The following is a 19,480-nucleotide window of genomic DNA, read 5'->3' on the forward strand; positions in this document are numbered from 1 at the left end:
TTAAAGCTGTTGCAGTTTTCTATTTGAGTCAAGGCTATGTTCCACACTTCCATCAACATTTATACTGTTGTCCAAATCATAATTTGTCAAATTGTTTGGTTGTAAAATTATGTTTTACATTCTGAAACGTTAATTTTCACCAGATATTTTTGTGGTGTGGTATTATGGTGGATCTGCCTGTGCTGACATCTACTTCACACCAGCTGTGCACAGACAAAACATCCATCTCCTCAATCAAAAGGCTGACAAATGGGTTAAATGGTGGAAAGTAACACTCTGACGCTCTCTTTACAGCGCCAGGTGTTCTTGTATGTGATCTTTGCTTCTGAGCCAGGTGTGTGTGTGTGTCTGTGCCTACATGTGTGATCTATGGTGGTAAGACGGCTTATTTATATAGAGTTCACTAAAGGCCAGTGCTAGACGAGAGCACAACCATATGCTTCTCATTACAAAGAAGTGCCTGCTCAGTCCTGAAGCAAGAAAATACCAATCTCTGAGCATAGAACAAAAAGAAAATCCTAGTCTTTTATTATTGGGACTCTATGTTAGCATTGACATACATTTACAATAAAGTCTTCAGCTCCAAAAGCCTCAACGCAAGCATGCTTCGCAATTTTATTTGTTAGATTAGTAGTCTGTCAAAAAACTGAGCCATACCCAGCAGAAAGTTCCTGAAACTAACTTGCAGGAAGCAGGGAAAAAACCTTTGACTGGGCTAAGACTGTAATGACTAGATGACTGGATCAGGTCTCATTCAGATTACAGGTGCTCAGGGAAAACGGGGGAAGTTTTTTCGCACACTGGCAATAGAAATGGCTGATCTCCTTCATAACACGAAAAGCTCTAACATCAGGCATTTGATACCTGTAATCAAAGGATGGCCAAGATTCAAAGAGCTCTGGTTTGATAACTTTTTGTTCAAGATATAATAAGACAACAATCTGGCTGAGGAAGTGAGGAAAACCCTGGAACCCAACATTCAGCCGAATGTCTAAAGCCTTTATGAGCAAATTATGTTTTCTTAACATATGAGGAAAGGAGACCACAGCCCTAACTTCAGCTCCAGCATTAGATCTTCCATCATTTGTTAGGTTTTCTCGAACAGTTTCAGGGACATTGTCAGCACTGGAAAGCACATGCGAAAAAGGCAGGTGTGATTCGCAAGTATTTACGTATGACCAAACACAAATCTAATGGAAATTGGTTTTGACCACACGAATTATGTGTGGTCAAGATGCACATTGCTGCTTTGCCCGCGCATATTTTAAGTGCATCCAAGGCTAAATGTTGTTGTCGGTTGTATATATTGGGTGTGTGTGGGCAAAAGAAAAGTTCAGCATTAGCCACATGTGTCTTAAAAATTACGTTCAAATAGTCACTTTCTTCGAAAAAAAAATAAAAAAAATTCAGAGGATCAGTTGACATTTTTTTCTGTTTTCTGCAGTGATGCATTTGCTGGCCTTATTTTTTATCCACAGATCGTTTTGGGCTTTTTGAAAATAGCTTTTTTTTTTACTATGACTTCTTTTGATTGTGTCTGCTGAATCACACAATCCTGCCAGCCCCAAAATATTTCTTCATCAGTGAATGCTGACATGGGCAGCTGGCTGAAATGGGTTTTGACGGACTTGTTCAAAGGATATTTAGCGGTTTTTGTTAGTATGATCTCATGTTGTAAACAGTGCTCTTTAACATTTCCCTGTATTTTAGCCTGCTTGCATGGTGGTGAAGTGGTTAGCACTGTTGTCTCACTGTGTCAAAAGTTTGAAGCCCAGCTGGGTCTTGTCTGTGTGGATGATATTCCATCGCATGTGTTAGACTTCTCCATTCACTTTAAGCTTACTCTGATTAACAAAACCATGTTTTATAGGTTGATTGGTGACTCTAAAATACATTGTAGGAGTGAGTGTGTGTGTCTGTCTGTCTGTGGCTCTTGGGGGACTGGTAACATGTTCAAGAAGTACCCTGCCGATTGATGGATATAATTGCCAAGTGTGATGTTGATTATGTCATTTCTTATGGGTCAATTTTGTTTATTTTGTTTCTATTTGCTTTTTTTCTCAGATATTCGTGTGAACTACTGTTTTACCAAGTTTGAAAATGGCCGCTGCCTGGTGCCAAAGCCTCAGAACATATCTAAGGAAGCGTGCTGCTGCACTAGGATGCCTGGTCAAGGTTGGGGAGATCCATGTGAATTATGTCCTGCTAAAGACCAGGGTGCGTATTACTCCCATTCCATACTGTAAACACAGTTCCTTGAGTGGAGGTTGGTATAGCACAAAGAAATTGTTCTAAATTAAGAATAATAGTAGTAGTTACTTTGAAATAATAATATAAAATTTAATATATTTAAATATTTAATTCAAAGTTGACATTTAAATATTTACTCAAATAAAAATCTAAAAAGTAACTCAAACAAAGAAAAAAATTCAAGTATTAAGTAAAAGTTTCAACACAACATCAAATTTTTGTGTACACTTTTTAAAATGAGATGCACATACAATATAAATGTATGAACAATGTTTTGTATTTATGAATATTATAATAACATTTTGATTATTAATGGAAAAAATGGCCACTTCTTGTTTAGTTTTTTTGGAAACACTAAAATTCACACTGCTATGTAGAATATTTACGACATACAGGAAAAAGTGGTCAATCTTGACTAATATAAACCAAGCAAAAGTATAATTTATTCATTACAACTGAACTAAAGTTAGAGTAAAGGTTTGGTGCAGAAATTATTATTATTTTAAATATTTGAGTCAATTTAACCCACCTGTGTGCAAGAAAAAGATTTGCTGCATTATAGTCAAATATTGAGAGATTTGCTTTGAAAATACTTGTGGAAAAGTACTGAGAAGGTCAGAAGGAGCTGCATTGTAGATCCATGACAGAATGCACAGAGGGAAGCTGTGTTGTCCTCTTTATTAGTTTCCTGTAGTAGGAGAGAAATAATTTGGAGTTGTGCAGGACATGGATGAGAGCTTTAAGACAGTGGTGACATGTGCTGTGGGTGTGACAGAGGATTTCGAGGTGGAGGTGGGAATGCACCAAGGATCCGGTTTGAACTTCTTCTTGTTTGCTGTGGTGATGGATAGACTGACAGATGAGGTTAGACAGGGATCTCTGTGATCATAATGTTTGCAGATGACATTGTGGTCTGCAGTGAGAGCAGGTAAAGGGTTGAGAACATCTAGAGAGGTGAAATTTTACTCTGAAAAGGATAGGACTGAAGATCAGCTGCAAAAAGAAGTATCTGTTAGTAAATGAGAGGGACTTAAGTAGAATTGTGAGGTTACCGGAAGCAGACATGAAAAAGGTGGAGGACTTTAGGTACTTATGCTCACTAGTCCAGAACAATTGAGTGTGTGGGAAAGAGGTGGTGCAAGCAGGTTGGAATAGGTGGAGGAAGGTTTCAAGTGTTATGGTCGACAAAAAACTGTCAGGATTAATGAAAGGAAATGTCTAGAAAACTGTGGTCAGTTGGTTTATAGAAAGATGCTCTGACAAAGATGAAGGAAGCAGAGCTGGAGGCAGCAGAAATTCCTGGGAAGCAAATTGAGAAGGTTTGAACATGTTTAGATGAAAGACAGTAATTGAGTTGGTAAATGGATAGATAAATTGAAGCTACTGGTAAAGAGGCCTAAAGGAAGACCAAAGAGATTAATTACTATAGTGAAGGATGTTGGTGTCAGCAAGGAAGATGCAGAAAATAGAGATAGATGCAGGCAGATGATTTGTTGTTTAGACTTCTAAAGTATTTCATCAAAAGGCAAAAGTTAAACTACACCTAAAATTGAATTTACATGTTTATTTAACCCAAAATGATGGCTTTTGGTTACAGAAGCATACCGTGTACTTTGTCCCAATGAGGGATATGAACGTGGGAAAGATGACAATCCAACAGGTACTTTTACAACACTGAATTCACACTGTCATGGGTTCTTGTTGTAGAATGTTTTTTAATTGTATCTTTTTATTCTAGACATTAACGAATGCCTCAATAATCCATGTGTAAATGGCCAGTGCATCAACACAGATGGCTCCTTCCGCTGTGAATGTCCCATAGGATACAATCTGGATACCAGCGGAGTCACGTGTATAGGTTATTATTATTTTTTGTCTTGTCTGTATCTACCACACCACTTTACTCGTTAAGTCAAGTTTTTGAAGTTACTCGACTACTTATTGCTTTATTGTAATTCAGACATAAATGAATGTGACATCGGCAATCCCTGCGGCAATGGCACGTGCACCAATGCCATCGGAGGATTTGAGTGCACATGTGATGAAGGCTTTGAGCCTGGACCAATGATGAGTTGTGAAGGTATGTGAGACTGTGCTTGAAAAAATGTATTTTTAGTGCAGCTGTTACTGGTTTTTGATACTTCTTTTTTCTTGCATAGACATCAATGAGTGCTCCCAGAATCCTTTGCTGTGTGCCTTCCGCTGTGTGAACGTGGTGGGCTCGTACGAGTGTAAATGTCCCACGGGATATGTACTCCGCGAGGACAGGAGAATGTGCAAAGGTACTTTTAGTTGCTAAATATTCTCAGCTTTGACAGAACCAGACAGGGTATGTTTACCAGGAGTCCCTGCTTAAAATTAATCTAAGGAAGGCAGACATGTTTATCGTGTCTGTTCAGTTCCTTGACCATCAGTTGAAAGACTATTAGGAAGGGTCTGCGATAAACCTAAAACAATCTCAAAGCTAGAACCACTAAGAGTTTATAGCTTCTCTCTAATAAATGATAGAAGACACCACAGCAACAGAGGAATTTAAAAAAGAATCATCGAGCATCACTGTGAGGTGCAGAGTGCCACACAGAACACACCAGCTTTCCAGCTTCACCCATGTTAGCATGAAACAGTTGAAGTCTAATCATGAGTGTATTGCCATATTTTTGGGGTGTTTAAGTCACTATATTCAGGTGTGACTTATATGTGTGTGTGTGTTTTTTTTTATATAGGTTCATGTTTTTATTTTCAAACTAACAACTGCTAGAGGGTGTATCAGTAGTTACTACTAACAGTGACACCGAAGAAGAAGCATAGATCTTGGCGGAGTTTATAAAAGCAACACAGAAGGACAATTTCAACATATTTAGTGATTTCAAGTGATATAAAGAGTTTAGTTGACTTGTTATTATATTCTTTATGCTATGGTTATTTCAATAGTTGTTTTTTACCTCCCACTAATATACTAGATTCCTCCTATATTTTATAAAGCTAAATATGGTTTCGGTAGTGAAGTGTGCATATATTACCTCTATTTTTGTTAACTATTCTGTTAATAAGATTTGCATTTCAAGATTAAATGTCCATTTTTGTTCCCATACTTTTTTTTCTACCAAAAGTGTGACTTATATATAATTATTTTTCTTCTGTTTTGTGCATTTTTTGACATTTGCGACTTATTGTCCTAAAAATACGGTACTTCACTGATTCACATACACAGAACGAGTCCTTCAAACAACCTCTTGATGTTTGTCTTCCAGACCAGAATGAGTGTGAGGACGGCATAGACGACTGTGCCAGCAGGGGAATGACCTGCAAGAACCTGATCGGCACTTACATGTGCATCTGTTCTCCTGGATACACTCGTCATCCCAGTGGAGATGGCTGCATAGGTGATCCTTTTTATCGATATAATACTGTGTATTTTCTTAGGATTAAATAGTTGTTTGTTGCAAATCTACTTTTCTCCAAGAAATATAATAATAATAATAATATATATATAAAATCAGAGGACCTGCTAATTGCTGTCCTGCCAATTAGTGACATTTAAAAGTGTTTTCTTTTATTTTAAATTTAAACGTCAGACAAAAGTAATAATTTTATTTGTATTGCTTATTCAGTAACTGAGACAGGATGCAGGGATTCTACTATTTTTTTCCCCATTTATTTTACAATTGTTAATATTTACTATGTGTAAATTAATTAATGTGCCATGTTGAAGAGGTTTTACTTAGTAACATAGTTTGTTATGGTTAGAGTATTTTACTTGGCTGTGGTAGTTCTCTAATTATTAAAAACACGTAATCTTGACTAAATTTTTCCTCAAAATTGCACTACACTGTTTTTGCTAAATTTTTACTTAAACCTGGGAACTTAGCTATGTTGTAAGTTCATCAGGGGGGCAAATGTGTTGTAAAACAAATATTTGTATGCCACTAGTGTTGGGAATGTTTGTATCAGAAATTTCAAATATGTTTTTTTTCTTCAGTCAATCCCATTTGAGTTTAATAGGTATGTATATATATATATATATATATATATATATATATATATATATATATATATATATATATATATATATATATATATATATATGTACAAGCTTTTTGTATTTGTTGGATTTTTTGATTTGCGTAAATTAAATCAAGAACAGTTTGTTTGAAATGGGTTGAGAACATACATGAAATCAGTCTGTGGCTACTGTGAAAAAGGTTGTGAAGCATTTTTGTTCAGTTTTGGAAAATATAACAATAAGTTCACAAAACTTGAGAATTTTGAATTATTTGGCCAGATTGAGCACTTTCTCCACAATACATTGTAGAAATGTACAAATATCATGTTTACAAATCTTCAGAAGTATCTTCCACATCTCTGTGTGATACTAAATAAAGTTTGACTTTAAGTAGAAATGAAACAACTATCTTTGTTAATCTCCCCTGTGTGTGTTTGTGTGTCAGACTTAAATGAGTGTGCAACCAAGCCAGGAATCTGTAGGAATGGCCGCTGTGAAAACACAGTGGGAAGCTACCGCTGCAAATGTGACCAAGGATTCGTCGCTAACCCCACACAGACCGAATGTATTGGTAGGTTTTTCCACCATGCACTTCTGTTTCATGGTTTGATTTTCACTGTGCTCCACAGAATTTCAAGGTTATTTTGTGTCCTCACAACTTTTTTCTTTTATTTCATTAGCTTGTGTGGTTTAGTTTTATCTGAGCCTGACAAGGTTGGGAAGTTAAGCTTTAGTGGCAGGCCTGCCTTCAAGTTAATCAAGTTAATTAAGAGTTTAGAGTTGCTAATGTCATTTGATTGACACATTTGTTGTTAAAATGGGATGATTGTTGAACCAGTGGGATTTTAAGCAGAGACCATTATCAAGACAGAGCCAAGGAAAAGCTTTCCTCCCCTGTCTAAGTATATACATCTGAACAGCCGTGATGTGCTGAGCTCTGGTGAGAAAATCTCCAGAACGACTTAGTCATCCTTCTTTTTGGTGGCTATCTTTTTTCCTCATAGACAGAAGCGATAAAGTGGTGTGGGTTATCTTTTTGCGTCTGGGTGGTATCGTCTGCTCCTCTCAGGCTCTGTTAACGTCACTTCAAGTGTCTTTTTTTGGTTTTCTCCCCTCCAGATAACCGTGAGGACTTCTGTTACACTGAAGTTCTGACCACTCTGTGTCAGATGTCTTCCAGTAACAGGAACTTGGTTACCAAATCCGAGTGTTGCTGTGATGGAGGCCGAGGCTGGGGCATCAACTGTGAACTTTGCCCCCTGCCAGGGACCTCCCAGTACAAGAAAATGTGTCCACTGGGACCAGGCTACACCACAGATGGCAGAGGTAGTTTTTTAGGCCCAACACAACTGAACCTTTTTTACATGAAATACTTGACATGTAGATTCCGAATGAAAGCATTATTAGAATTTATATTTCAAAGTTTTAAGGAGACTGTAACAAATGATTATAGGCAGCAAAAGTGCATGCAAAGACATGTTGATTTACTTGTAAAGCTTCTCTACAGGACACATCAATGTGGATTGCACAATTTAAGCTTTCTCTTTTTCTTTTTTTTTTAGTCCAGCCATTAGCATCAATGTTTTTGAAGAGGAACCTAGCTCACAGTGTCATTCCCAGACAGGAAACACACTGGTGTTTTAGCCATGATAACTGTATCTGAGGCCAACACTTCTTGTCTCCATGCAGACATTGACGAATGCCGTGTGATGGGAAACCTGTGCAAAAATGGTCAGTGTGTCAACACCAAAGGATCGTACAAATGCATCTGCATACCTGGCTACACAACTGACATCACATCCACTCAGTGTGTGGGTAAGGCTGAAGTTCACTCCTGTTATCTACAGTCTGTTACTGGACTTGCTCCGACCTTCTTCTGCCAAGTAAAGAGCTGAAACTGTTAGCGGGCTGCTTCATTTAAAAAAAGAAAAGCAGCGTCATCATCTCTCCTTAGGAAACAAAAGCACCTAAATTTTCTCTGTCCTTCTTTTTTATCTGTTTGTCATACGTCCACTAGATATTGATGAGTGCATACAGGCGCCTAAGCCTTGTAACTTCATCTGCAAGAACACAGAAGGAAGCTACCTTTGTTCCTGCCCTCGAGGATACATCCTACAAGAAGATGGAAAGAGCTGCAGAGGTAACGTTCAGAACATACAGCCAGACAGGAGAGAAACATTAAAGTCCCATTCTGATCATCTTCTATTTCAAAAATGTTCCCCGTGGTCTTTTGATTATGATTATGCCGTTTTTAGCCCAAAAAAAACTGTGTCATTTCTAGAACATAGTTTCTGCAGAGTTGCAGTAGTTCATTAGAAATATGCCTCTGAATTGTGGATGGGATCCATTTTTTAAACTCTCTCCTACTAGCTTACAGCCCCTCACACCCCCAACCTAATATTACCAGAGCAACAAAAACAGTTAGCAATATTGCAGCTATGCAGCTGTACAGTTTTGAGCCGATACAAGCTCAGACAAGGAAAACAAAGACATACATTGACAGTTGACTGCCACATTCTTAATTAATACAAATGCCTGGGTTTTGAATATTGTAAACATTTGAAATCAGCTTGTCTGGTGTTTAGGGTCTTCCATGGCTTAGCCCCTCCATGATTAAATGAAGTCATTAAACAGAAATTTTCTAGGTACTCTTCAAGAGTAACTGGAGCCACTGTTAGAGGTGACTGTGAGCTCCCATTCAGACAAACGTCTTCCTCACAAAACGTTCTGTATTACAAGTGTTCAACTTTCTGGAACAGTATCTGTATCAAAAAGAGAGAAAGTACAAGATTTGTCATCTTTTAAAGACAGTTGAAACTGTGCCTTTAGAAATCTCAGATGTGTAAACTTATGTGACCAGGAATCAGAACATTTTATAACTGAACAGATGCCATCCATCCATTTTCCTAACCCGCTATACCCCTATGTCCTGGAGAATTGTTGGGCAAAGATGGGGTACACCCTGGACAGGTTGCCAGTCTGTAGTCGGGCACACAATCAGTCCCACACACACTCTTACATGCACACCTAGGCACAATTTAGAGAAGCATATTTTTGGAAGAGTACCTGGAGAAAACCCACGCATGCAAACTCTACACAGAAAGGGGTTTGAACTAGGGCCTTCTCACTGAGAGGCGAGAGTGCTAACCACCAAAAACAGACACTGTTTTTAAAATATTGTTTTGGCCTTTTGAATACTGTATTTCTGTGATTTATGTCTATTTTATTTTATGTTTTGTAATTTCTTCTACTTAAAATCAGTTTTATTCCTTCAATAACATCAACCTGCAAGGGAACTGCAGATGGTAATTAGCCTGTGGCTAAAATTTGGCATATTTACATTTGATGTTTAATTTTTATGAATATGTAATGTCCCTTTACATAAATAAATGTATAAATAGAAATACAAGCGGATGAATCAAAATGGAGCGGAGCAGGGAGCTTGTGGCTTGCCGTAGGAGCTTCTGTCGTAGAAGCTTCTATGCATTTTTTTGTCTGCTCCTGATTAACAACAATTTGAATAAAGAAATACTCAAAAATGCAATTTTAAGTTTAATTTTATTTAGATCTGTCCTCCATCATGAGAAAAAGACCACAAGATGTTAAAACACCAAAAACATGATTTTCATCAAAGTGGGTCTAGTTTTGGATACAAAGATCCACAGTAATCACCTTAGTCATACTATTTAGTCTCTTCCTTTTAATGAATAAGCGGAAATGCTTGTGCAGAAGTATGCAGTGCATTTGTTTATCAAGCTTGTAGGGATGTAGAGGACCTCTTTCATCTTTATTTACCATTGCTTTAGTTTCCCCCTCCACAGTTCTCGTGTTTGTGTCCGGGGTCTGGTACATTTACAGTTTATTTGTAGGTCAATGACTGTACATGGTCTAGAATTGAACTCAAAAACATTCAGTCCAACATAGGGTAATATATATAAAAAAAAATAAAAATAAAAAGTTGAAGCTAATAAACCTTCCTTTTTCAGATCTGGATGAGTGCTCCACCAAACAGCATAATTGCCAGTTCTTATGTATTAACACCATCGGTGGCTTCACCTGCAAATGTCCTCCTGGATTCACCCAACATCATAGTGCCTGCATTGGTAAGAAGACTCAATCAGAATGTAGTAACTCAAAAAAAAGCTTTAACTTTACTTTTTTTTTTACCATGACTGTGCAATACAATCATAATTTTTCCTCACACAATATATATTTTTTTTAGTTTGTTCCAGTTGTTTAATTACTAAAAATCTTACTAATATTACTTGGTGGCAGTTGAAAATGCTTTCCTATAGACATCTGTAGACTCTTGTGGGTCCAACTGGTTTTTCTTTTTGTGGTCAGACCACAACAGATGTCTGTAATGTGAGGGTTTAAATAAAGAAAGTTTAGTTTGATTTTTAAAGTAAGATTTACAAGGTTTTAGAAACACTTTTGTGTTACAAAACACTTGTTTTACAGCACAAGTGAAACCTGTAGAATATCAAGTCCCATCAGGCAGAATGTTTTTTGGAAAGAAGTTTATATTCTAATCAAGAAGAATAATATTTTTAATGTTTAATTAACCACTGGTGAAAAATGTTCCTTTTTATAAGCCGTAGTTGTTTAAAAATTCACACGTTTTGTGGCAATCAAAGCTCCCTCTGTGCTTTGCAGCACAGTTTCACAAAGCGGAAATCTAAGTTGGGAACATTTCAGGAAACGTAAAATTTCAACCAGCTGTGAAAAGACCCAAGATCACACATGCAACAGCTCCGATTGAGATCACATTCTTGTGTGCTTTGATTTCAGCTGTCTGACAGGTTAAGCAACATAAGATTTTTATCATTTGCAGTCAAAATAATTAAGTATGTTGGGCAAAATAATTTCCTCAAGGCTGATATACAAGCCTTTTTGAAACAAAGCCAGAAAATTACTTTGACTTTTTTTTTCCAAACCCAAATTCCCCAGAATGAACTTTTAAACTCTGTTGCTGCCATGACTGGATTGACAGTGGATTAAAAGGTGAAGATTTTTACCCCTAAAACCCCAGACCTATGAGTTGTTTTTGGCAACATTGCATGGGGTTTTGACCCATTTTCATACGACTACAAAAATAACCCAGCCTTTCTGAATCTTGATCACAATCTGCCTTTGTATCACTTTTCCTGTTTTACCCTTGGTTGAACTTTCTTTCCTGTGTTTGTAGACAACAACGAATGCTCATCAGACCCCAATCTGTGTGGCTCCAACGGCGTTTGCCAGAACACCCCAGGGAGCTTCAACTGCGAGTGCCAGCGGGGATTTTCGTTGGACTCAAATGGACAAACATGTGAAGGTCTGAAAACAACTAATTCCAATACCTCAGATTTGGGTGAATAGTCGCATTAAGCCATCTTGATTTCCTTTTATCCTGTGCTAGACATGGATGAGTGTGATGGAAACCACAGGTGTCAGCATGGCTGTCAAAACTTAGTGGGAGGATACAGGTGCAGCTGTCCCCAAGGTTACCTACAACACTACCAGTGGAACCAGTGTGTTGGTGAGCACCCATCGTTTTAAACTGCAGATTTTTTGGAACGTCTAAAGAACTGTTTGTTGAAATGTATACAACAGAGTCTTGATGCTTTGCAGTCTTTGTAAAACAAACAAATATAACTTCTGACAAATGACAAAAAGCTTTGTTCGTGCCACCATGGTCAACACTGAGTAACCCTTTGCTGCTTCTATTGTCTTTGAGAGGAAAATATATGGTAAAATATATTAATTAACCCTTAATGAACTGATTTTTAGAACTCTATCAATATACACTGGCCCAATAATCGCGGTCATCCATAACAAAATTAAACCTGAAGTGGTTTTCATTAATAAAAATAAACACAACAATAAAAAAAATGCTTTGTTAACCAGCCTGTGCATACATATTTTTGGTGTAACATTTGTCTTATTAATCTGGGAGTGAACTGAAAACTGCTCCCTTTTAAACCACCCTCTAGTGATCATTTGAGGAACTGCAATATTAGGTACTTGTGTTAGCTTAAAATTTTAGACTGGGCCTGTGTTTTAGGTGGGCATGTGACATCGGTCTAGAGCAGCGGTCCACAAGCTTTAACACTTAAAGAGCCATTTGGAGCGATTTTTCACTAACCCCAATCCAGTCTGAGTCACACTTCACCCTTTAGAAAAATAAGACTGCTTTGTATTTTTTTTACTGTTCCATTTAAATATAAATAAACTGTTGTTTTTTTTGTTTCGGCATAAATAAAAAATAAAGAGATAGTAGCCTTTTTTTTCAAAAAGAGAAATATTTTGTAATTATTGGCAGAGGTTCACATGACTTCCTTTCAAAATAAAAGTCATCTTGTGTCACATAGGATCATCAATGCAGCAAATGTGGTAGTAGGTTCATTCAAGATTAATAATCATAAAAATAAACAACAGTTTACAATGGGGGGCATTTCTGCCCCAAAAACCTCATAAATCTAATGAACTAAAGTTAATTTACAATAATTCTGTGACCCCTACTGAATTTTTTGAACCACACTGAAAAGTTAAAATCCTTGAAACGGTTCAGAAAAACTACTTATTTTACAGTTACCCTAAAATTAAAAACTTTTTATTTTTCTTTAACCAGAGAGTCACAATTAAGGGGTAAAAGAACCACATGTGGCTACATGGCCTCAGGTTACAAACCCCTGATCGAGAATATTCATGACTGTGGGGATTTGTCTCATACTAAGACCCTACATGATTGAATAATTTGACACCTTTTTTTTGCAAAAATATGTTTGATATGAGATGTAAGAATGTACTAATTCCACTAAGAACTGTATAAATATTAAATAAATTATTGTTCCTTATGCTTTCATGGGCAGACAGCATTAAAGCTAGAAAAACAGGTTTATTTTAAAAAAATTGTAGGAGGCTTTTGACTCTTCAATTGTAGGTTTAAAATTATAATTTATGAATAAATAAAAGAGGTTTGTTTTTTAACTTTCAGTGTGCACAATAATAAAAAGTAACTCAAATTAGTGTGGAGATTGTTATAGTATGTTGCTAGAAGGAAGCTGTTTTTCATTTAATGACTGTTTTTCAGGCTATTTCTCTTTATTTTCGATCAACAGTTTTTAAAGAAAATGTATCTTTCAGTTTATTTAATTAGTTTTATTTTTAATCTTTCTACCCTTATGTGCCATCCTGCGGGGATGGCTTTCCTAGTTTTGTGTCTTTTAACTGACAGAACTTCTTATTTGTTTATTTCCCGTCCACTTCCTGTGACCCAGATGAGAATGAGTGTCTGAACACCCAGATCTGTGGAGGAGCATCGTGCCACAACACCCTGGGAAGTTTCCGCTGCCTCTGCCCCTCAGGCTTCGACTACGAGCAGACGAGTGGAGGCTGCGCAGACATCAATGAGTGCTCCACCACGCAGAACCCCTGCAAGTTCGGCTGCTCAAATACAGACGGGGGCTACTTGTGTGGGTGTCCTCCTGGATACCTCCGTGCAGGACAAGGGTGTGTAAGAGCCACTGTCTGTACAAAGCCACAACTCTTTTTTTGTTTTTCTGTTCGACTGATGACTTTTTTATTTTTTTTGGTTCAGACACTGCGTCACTGGTGTGGGCTTCACGAGTGGGAGCCCTAATGGTGAACTGGGAAGCGAGATGGATGACAATTCACTTTCTCCAGAAGCCTGCTATGAATGTAAGATCAACGGTTACCCCAAGAAAGGACGTAAGCGGCGCAGTTCCAACTCAACAGAAGAGGAACCTCACGAGGAGATGCAGGTGCTGCATTTTTAGCAGAATCTTAAAGCTCTCAAAACGTCCATCAAGACCCACTCCAATAAAAATTGTGTTTTTGACGTTTTTAACATGTTCTCGCTGAATTTTTCTGATGGGGGACATATGTCAAGAAAATTAAGTTTAAAATTGCCTTTCTAAGTATTTCTTTATTTAAATCGTTGTGAATCAAGAGCAGATAAAAAAATGCAGATGAAAAAAAGCTTGTAGCTGTGATGTCGAACCTACAGGCCACAAGCTCCCAGCTCCATTCTGATGCATCCACTTTTTGACAAATAGATCCATGTATGTCTTTGTTTTCCTCGTCTGAGCTGGAATCTGGCTCAAAACTGGACAGCTGGATAACTCCGATATTGCGCGCCATTTTTTTTTTGCATCCGTAATGTTAGCTTGGGATGTGAGGGGCAGTCAGCTAGTGGGAGAGCGAGTAAACAGATGGATGTCGGGAAGTAGGGGCAGGCTTACCCTGTGCCAACAGTCCCGCACACAACTCAGAGGTGAATTTCTAATAAACTCCTGCTGCTCTGCAGAAACTATGTCCTAGAAAATGACAAGTTTTTGGATTTTTTAGAGACCACTTGTAACACTTTTACAATAGATCAAAAGATGATCAGAGTAGGTCTTAAAACTGTTAAATTATCCAAAGAAAGTCATCCTTCACTTTGTTTACTGAAATCTGATAAAGCTGATTTATTTTGAACTTTATTTTCAAACTAAGCTTTTCCTGGCTTCCTTTTCTCAGCAGCTAACTGAGGTGGTCAGCCTAGCCAGTCTGGACATCGAAGACACTCTCCGATTCCACCTGAACATTAGCGATGTCAGCAGCCGTGATCACATCCTTGAGCTCACCCCGGCCTTGTCTACTCTCAGCGACCACGTGCGCTACAGCATTGACTCCGGAAACAAGCAGGGCTTCTTCAGAATCAACCAAAGAGAAGGCGTCAGCTACCTGCATTTCAGCAAAAAGGCGGCGCCGCTTCCGGGGACGTATCACCTTCAGATCAGCAGCATACCCCTCTACGGGAAGACGGAGCTGGCCAAACTGGAGGACCAACATGACAAAGACTACCTCACAGGACAGCTGGGAGACATACTGATGATGAGGGTGCAGCTCGTTCTCCATTAACCACCACAAGACTGAGGGAGGCAGATGTTGCCAGCAGCTGCTAACCCAGCATTGGGCTCACTCTACCCAGAAGGCCGAATGTTTTTGACCCTGGGTCAGTAGTTAGGGGGCAACCTCTCCTCACTCCAACGTAGAGCAGGGCTTATCACCAAAGAGACTATAGGGTGACAAGGGGGGGGGGGGGGGGGGGGCGCATTATTTGATTACCAAAGATGATTCTACATATCATGGAAATGTTTTCTGTGAGAATTCCAGGACGACTGAATATTTAGCTTCAGTCCGATCCAACACCTAAAGCTGCGACACAAACTCCAGCTGTGTTTTAAAAACACGGAGGACGTGAATGAGTTTTCCATTTGGAGTTTACTGTTGAGGAATGATATGTGGAATCACATTGACACTTTGAAGAGCAGGTGGGCTGCAGAAAGCTCGAAGCTAAGTTTGTTTAGAACTTAATGAATGTGGAGAACAAAAAATAGTCACAATTGTTTGAGAAACAAATCGCATACCCTCTGTGACTGAACGAACCCGGACACATGGGAGTTAACACGCACGACCCTTTTGCCAGATGTTAATTCAGCAGAGAGAATGAAAGATCAAGTGTTTATGAGGAGCCCCATATGGACTATTGAGATGTAGCCATGTCTGAGCTTGAATGACCCCTGCTGCGTATCTTCACTTCAGTTTCCCCAACTTTCTACTGATTTCTTCTTCTTACTGGTGCTACCAACATGTCTGCATAGACTTCTGAATGCACTGCATTGTTATACAAAACTCAGTAGACTGAGATGCGATCCCATCAGTCATGCTTCCGATTTCACGTCCAACAGCTAGCGTCCAAGCCTGTCTGCTCCTTCTATACTACATGTAAATTGTGTTTATACTGTAATAATCCATGCCACTTTTAATCCATGAAACATTTGTAAACTAGAGGAAGCCCCTGGAATACAGGGGTTTGTAACGGTGCTTATAATGACCAACTACTTCCTTTGTACACTGTGTATTCATACACACCTGCACACGTGTCATTTGATGATGCCAAACCTGGGCCTTCATGATTATGCACTGAGGTCTTCATGGCCGCACATTCTCTCACAAGTTAAATCAGTGCCGCATTGCCACGGACCAGCGAGACACCCGTCTGTGTTCTCTGTTCACATCAAGTGAGGGTTAAGTTGAGAAATTCACAATAAAAACAACTTTGGTGTACGGTGAACTCCCTGCTTGGCTTTTCCCCTTCGTCAAAGTTGAAACCCGAGACAGACGCTAACTACACCAAAGCTGCAGTTGTGCATGACCAAGGTGGGGTGCAGCAGTGTCCCCGAATGTTTTGGCTAAGTACATTTCAAATGCAGTTAAAGGGCTCTGAGAAACCGAAGCACACGCCTTCCAGATGCTGGAGAATTTCACACCTCCACCCCTATGATAATTACACTACACTACTGCAGGAATGTGGATTGTAACAGGAGTTGGGCTGCAGGGAAATTGTCTTATACTGCCACCACGTGGAGATTATGAGTATTACAACTTTAAGACTGATCTAAAGTTTAAAAAAAGTGGATCCAAACAAGGAAATGTAGTTTATGAAACTGTAAAAAATAAACTTTATTAGCACCTAGGTAACATAAAATAACTTCATCAGTGTATTGTCACTTCAAATTTGTTTCGAGGTCTTCAGTTGCGTCCAGTCGATCCAAAGCCTCCAGACCCTCGCTCCGTATCATCAAGTGTCTGAAAAAGCATGACAGATCCAAGTAAATTAAAACTTTTACAGTGAGCAATGACATCTGTATTTTTAGATGGTAAAAGACCCTCAACTTTCAGTTTATGAAGAAAACAAGTATTGCTGGGCTTTGGTGAACTGAGTGTTACGTTTCTTTCATTGTAGGGCTGTCGTGAAACCTGCAGGACTACATGTTGATCATTGTAGAGCCACAAAGATTGCATAAAAACTAGTACTGAGAGATGCAAGTATTTTTTTCAAACACAATGAATTCACACAGTTATTTTATCACAACTTTAAATGAAGAAAAACAATTTAAAGGTTTATTTTTTGGGTAAAACATTTCTTTTAGTAACATAAATCAAATAAAACAGCTGTAATGTGTTGGATTACCTCTTGCTCTTCCAGCTCTGGGTAGCAGATTCTTTCACACACCAACTGAGCAACCCTGTCCCCTTTTTTCACTGCAAGGAAGAACACCAGACATTTATATGGACATCTGCATCTGCCTTAGCAAACACCTCTCTACTTCCCTTGTATAATGCTCCAACAACAAGCATATCCACTGTTTGTTATAGTCAATTATGTCATGTTTACAGGTAAGCCTAATATTCCAGGGCATTTTTACTTCCCAGCTGCATGTAACTGCTGGCACAAGTGACATAAATGTAGTGTTTATTGACGGCAACTCACCTTCAAATGTTTCTTTGCTAAAGTTAAAAAGCACAACACCCAAGTTTCCTCTGTAGTCCTCATCTACAACCCCAGCTGAGAATGCACACACACACACACACAAAAACAGGAATTGAAATGACCAACACATAGGTTAGGCTGTGACAATGAGCTCAAAAAAAGAAAAAGAAACATACCACCAACATCAATAAAATGCTTGGCAGCCAGTCCAGACCTTGGGGCTGAGAAGGTAAAATGGTAATAATAGTCTTAAATTGTGTTGCTAAAAAAGTACAAGGATATAAAAGAGCAGCTCTTCAGTTCAACTCACCCACTCTCCCATAGCAGCCATGAGGAACTGCAATCTGAATGTCTGTCTTCACAATGGCCTTGTCCATGGGACCAATGGTGTAATCATATGCACTGTTTCACAAAAAATAAAGTTATTTAAAACATTCTGATTCCACACAGGCGAACCTAAAACATGTTTGACGTTATTCGTGTTAATGTTTAGGAATGATTGTCACACCAAAACACCTGTGCATGTACAATAAAAACCGACTAACCTGTACAGATCATATCCTGCTGCCTTGGATGAGCCTCGCGTGGGGGTCGTGGCATTCTCAGAGAGCTTAGCAAACCTAAGAACCGTTCTTTGCTCCTCTGCTCTAGGTTCTGTCCGAGCTCTCTTTGATGGAGAGACTGCTGAAGCATCCGTGACGACGTCTAACACAGGCATGGTAGCAAAGTATTACAGTTAAGAACCAGAAGACGGTTAAAAAAATACCAAAAGTAATACAAAACTAAAAGCTATGTGCAACTCGCTGTGCAGCTTCGCTGATTTCTGCAACCTTCCGTTCCAGTTTTTTGGAGGGAAAGCAACTGTTTGAATTAAGCGCTCGCGGGCAGGAAATAGTTCCTCCCCCAAACAGGAAACGGAGACAGAACTACCGGGGTTGATGCATACATAAGCAGCAAAACGAACAGATCAAATCGTGTTTTTTATACACATTTATTTACAGAGTCATTTAAACAAAAAAGAAAAAAAATAGGCAAATAACTGCACTTTTCATCCATAAAATTATCTTCCAATGAAGATGTTTGCCAGATTAGAGTGACAAAGAAGTTCTTCTTGGCATGCGAAACACAGCTCTGTGTTGATTAATTTCTTAGCATTTACGTCCTATAAAAAATAAAAATAGATTTCGCGTCGGTCCACCCTGTTAGCACACACTCTAGCTAAAAATAAACCAACCGGGGAGACACACAGACAGCGACTAAAAAGCTCGCTTAGTCTAATGATGTCAGTAACCTCTTGACATAAAATTATCTTGCCTTTATTTTCAGTGACCATTTGAGTGCTAAAGTTGTTTCCCAGGAAACGTGGAGCAGTAGAAAAAAACAAAGATCGCCGCTGAGAATATCGCAGTGCTGGTAATATACGTAACATTATTAGCTAACAGCTCACCTCTCCGAGCAGCATCTTCTTGTGCTTCCAAAATGGGATTTTGTTTTTACGGCTCACTACCGCCACCGTGTGCTGCGGAGGATAATGCAGGCGAGCCTGACATACCAAGAAATCTGTGATCTCTACCTTGCAAACGTGTAAATATAGACTTTTCTTCTTTCTAATCCATTGTGCTCAACGCCAGAATCTACAACTTTTCATTTGCTATTAAATTTCTTTCTGACTTTTTAACTATACTTTATTGATAGATTGTATCTAAGCAATCAATGAATCTTTACAGTAGTCACGTCAATCTACCTTATAATTGGAGTATAATGTAGTGTAATTCTCACTGTGTAGACCCCTAATGTGTTAGCTGTCTACTATTTTGTATCCTTAGTGGTACTATCTGGATAGATTAGAATTAAAAATATAATTTGGACAAGTTCAGATAAAAGAGTTTGCACAAATTTCCAAA

General features: G+C 38.5%; 2 protein-coding genes across 5 annotated transcripts in view; one reads left to right on the top strand and one right to left on the bottom strand.

The window, feature by feature from the left end:
* fbn1 (fibrillin 1) overlaps positions 1 to 15,342 on the top strand; it is a 66,847-nt gene extending 51,505 nt beyond the window's left edge. Inside the window, exons 51-66 of one of the 3 annotated variants that reach the window (XM_023953173.1) lie at positions 2,065 to 2,217; positions 3,848 to 3,910; positions 3,989 to 4,108; positions 4,211 to 4,330; positions 4,410 to 4,532; positions 5,502 to 5,633; positions 6,699 to 6,824; positions 7,373 to 7,579; positions 7,943 to 8,068; positions 8,271 to 8,393; positions 10,240 to 10,356; positions 11,442 to 11,570; positions 11,655 to 11,774; positions 13,516 to 13,747; positions 13,836 to 14,019; positions 14,777 to 15,342. In XM_023953173.1, the coding sequence (XP_023808941.1) occupies positions 2,065 to 2,217; positions 3,848 to 3,910; positions 3,989 to 4,108; positions 4,211 to 4,330; positions 4,410 to 4,532; positions 5,502 to 5,633; positions 6,699 to 6,824; positions 7,373 to 7,579; positions 7,943 to 8,068; positions 8,271 to 8,393; positions 10,240 to 10,356; positions 11,442 to 11,570; positions 11,655 to 11,774; positions 13,516 to 13,747; positions 13,836 to 14,019; positions 14,777 to 15,160 (2,459 nt within the window). In that variant the 3' untranslated portion in view covers positions 15,161 to 15,342. The remainder of the gene's footprint in view (positions 1 to 2,064; positions 2,218 to 3,847; positions 3,911 to 3,988; positions 4,109 to 4,210; positions 4,331 to 4,409; positions 4,533 to 5,501; positions 5,634 to 6,698; positions 6,825 to 7,372; positions 7,580 to 7,942; positions 8,069 to 8,270; positions 8,394 to 10,239; positions 10,357 to 11,441; positions 11,571 to 11,654; positions 11,775 to 13,515; positions 13,748 to 13,835; positions 14,020 to 14,776) is intronic. The other 2 variants (XM_023953174.1, XM_023953175.1) reach the window with 2 other exon arrangements.
* Positions 15,343 to 16,735: 1,393 nt separating this feature from the next.
* Positions 16,736 to 19,041, bottom strand: dut (deoxyuridine triphosphatase). Of its 2 annotated transcripts, XM_011488366.1 has the most exons (7): positions 18,891 to 19,041; positions 18,122 to 18,281; positions 17,887 to 17,978; positions 17,753 to 17,797; positions 17,577 to 17,651; positions 17,277 to 17,347; positions 16,736 to 16,891 (listed from the first exon to the last, which is right to left on the bottom strand). In XM_011488366.1, exons 1-7 carry the CDS (start codon positions 19,003 to 19,005, stop codon positions 16,835 to 16,837), a joined length of 615 nt encoding a protein of 204 aa, XP_011486668.1. In that variant the 5' UTR covers positions 19,006 to 19,041; the 3' UTR covers positions 16,736 to 16,834. The 2 variants fall into 2 exon arrangements, with proteins under 2 accessions (XP_011486668.1, XP_020568127.1); XM_020712468.2 differs by lacking the exon at positions 18,891 to 19,041 and having other exon boundaries at positions 18,122 to 18,569.
* Positions 19,042 to 19,480: the final 439 nt, after the last annotated feature.

The sequence above is a fragment of the Oryzias latipes genome, chromosome 3 (assembly GCF_002234675.1).
Source record: "Oryzias latipes chromosome 3, ASM223467v1".
NCBI lineage: Eukaryota > Metazoa > Chordata > Actinopteri > Beloniformes > Adrianichthyidae > Oryzias > Oryzias latipes.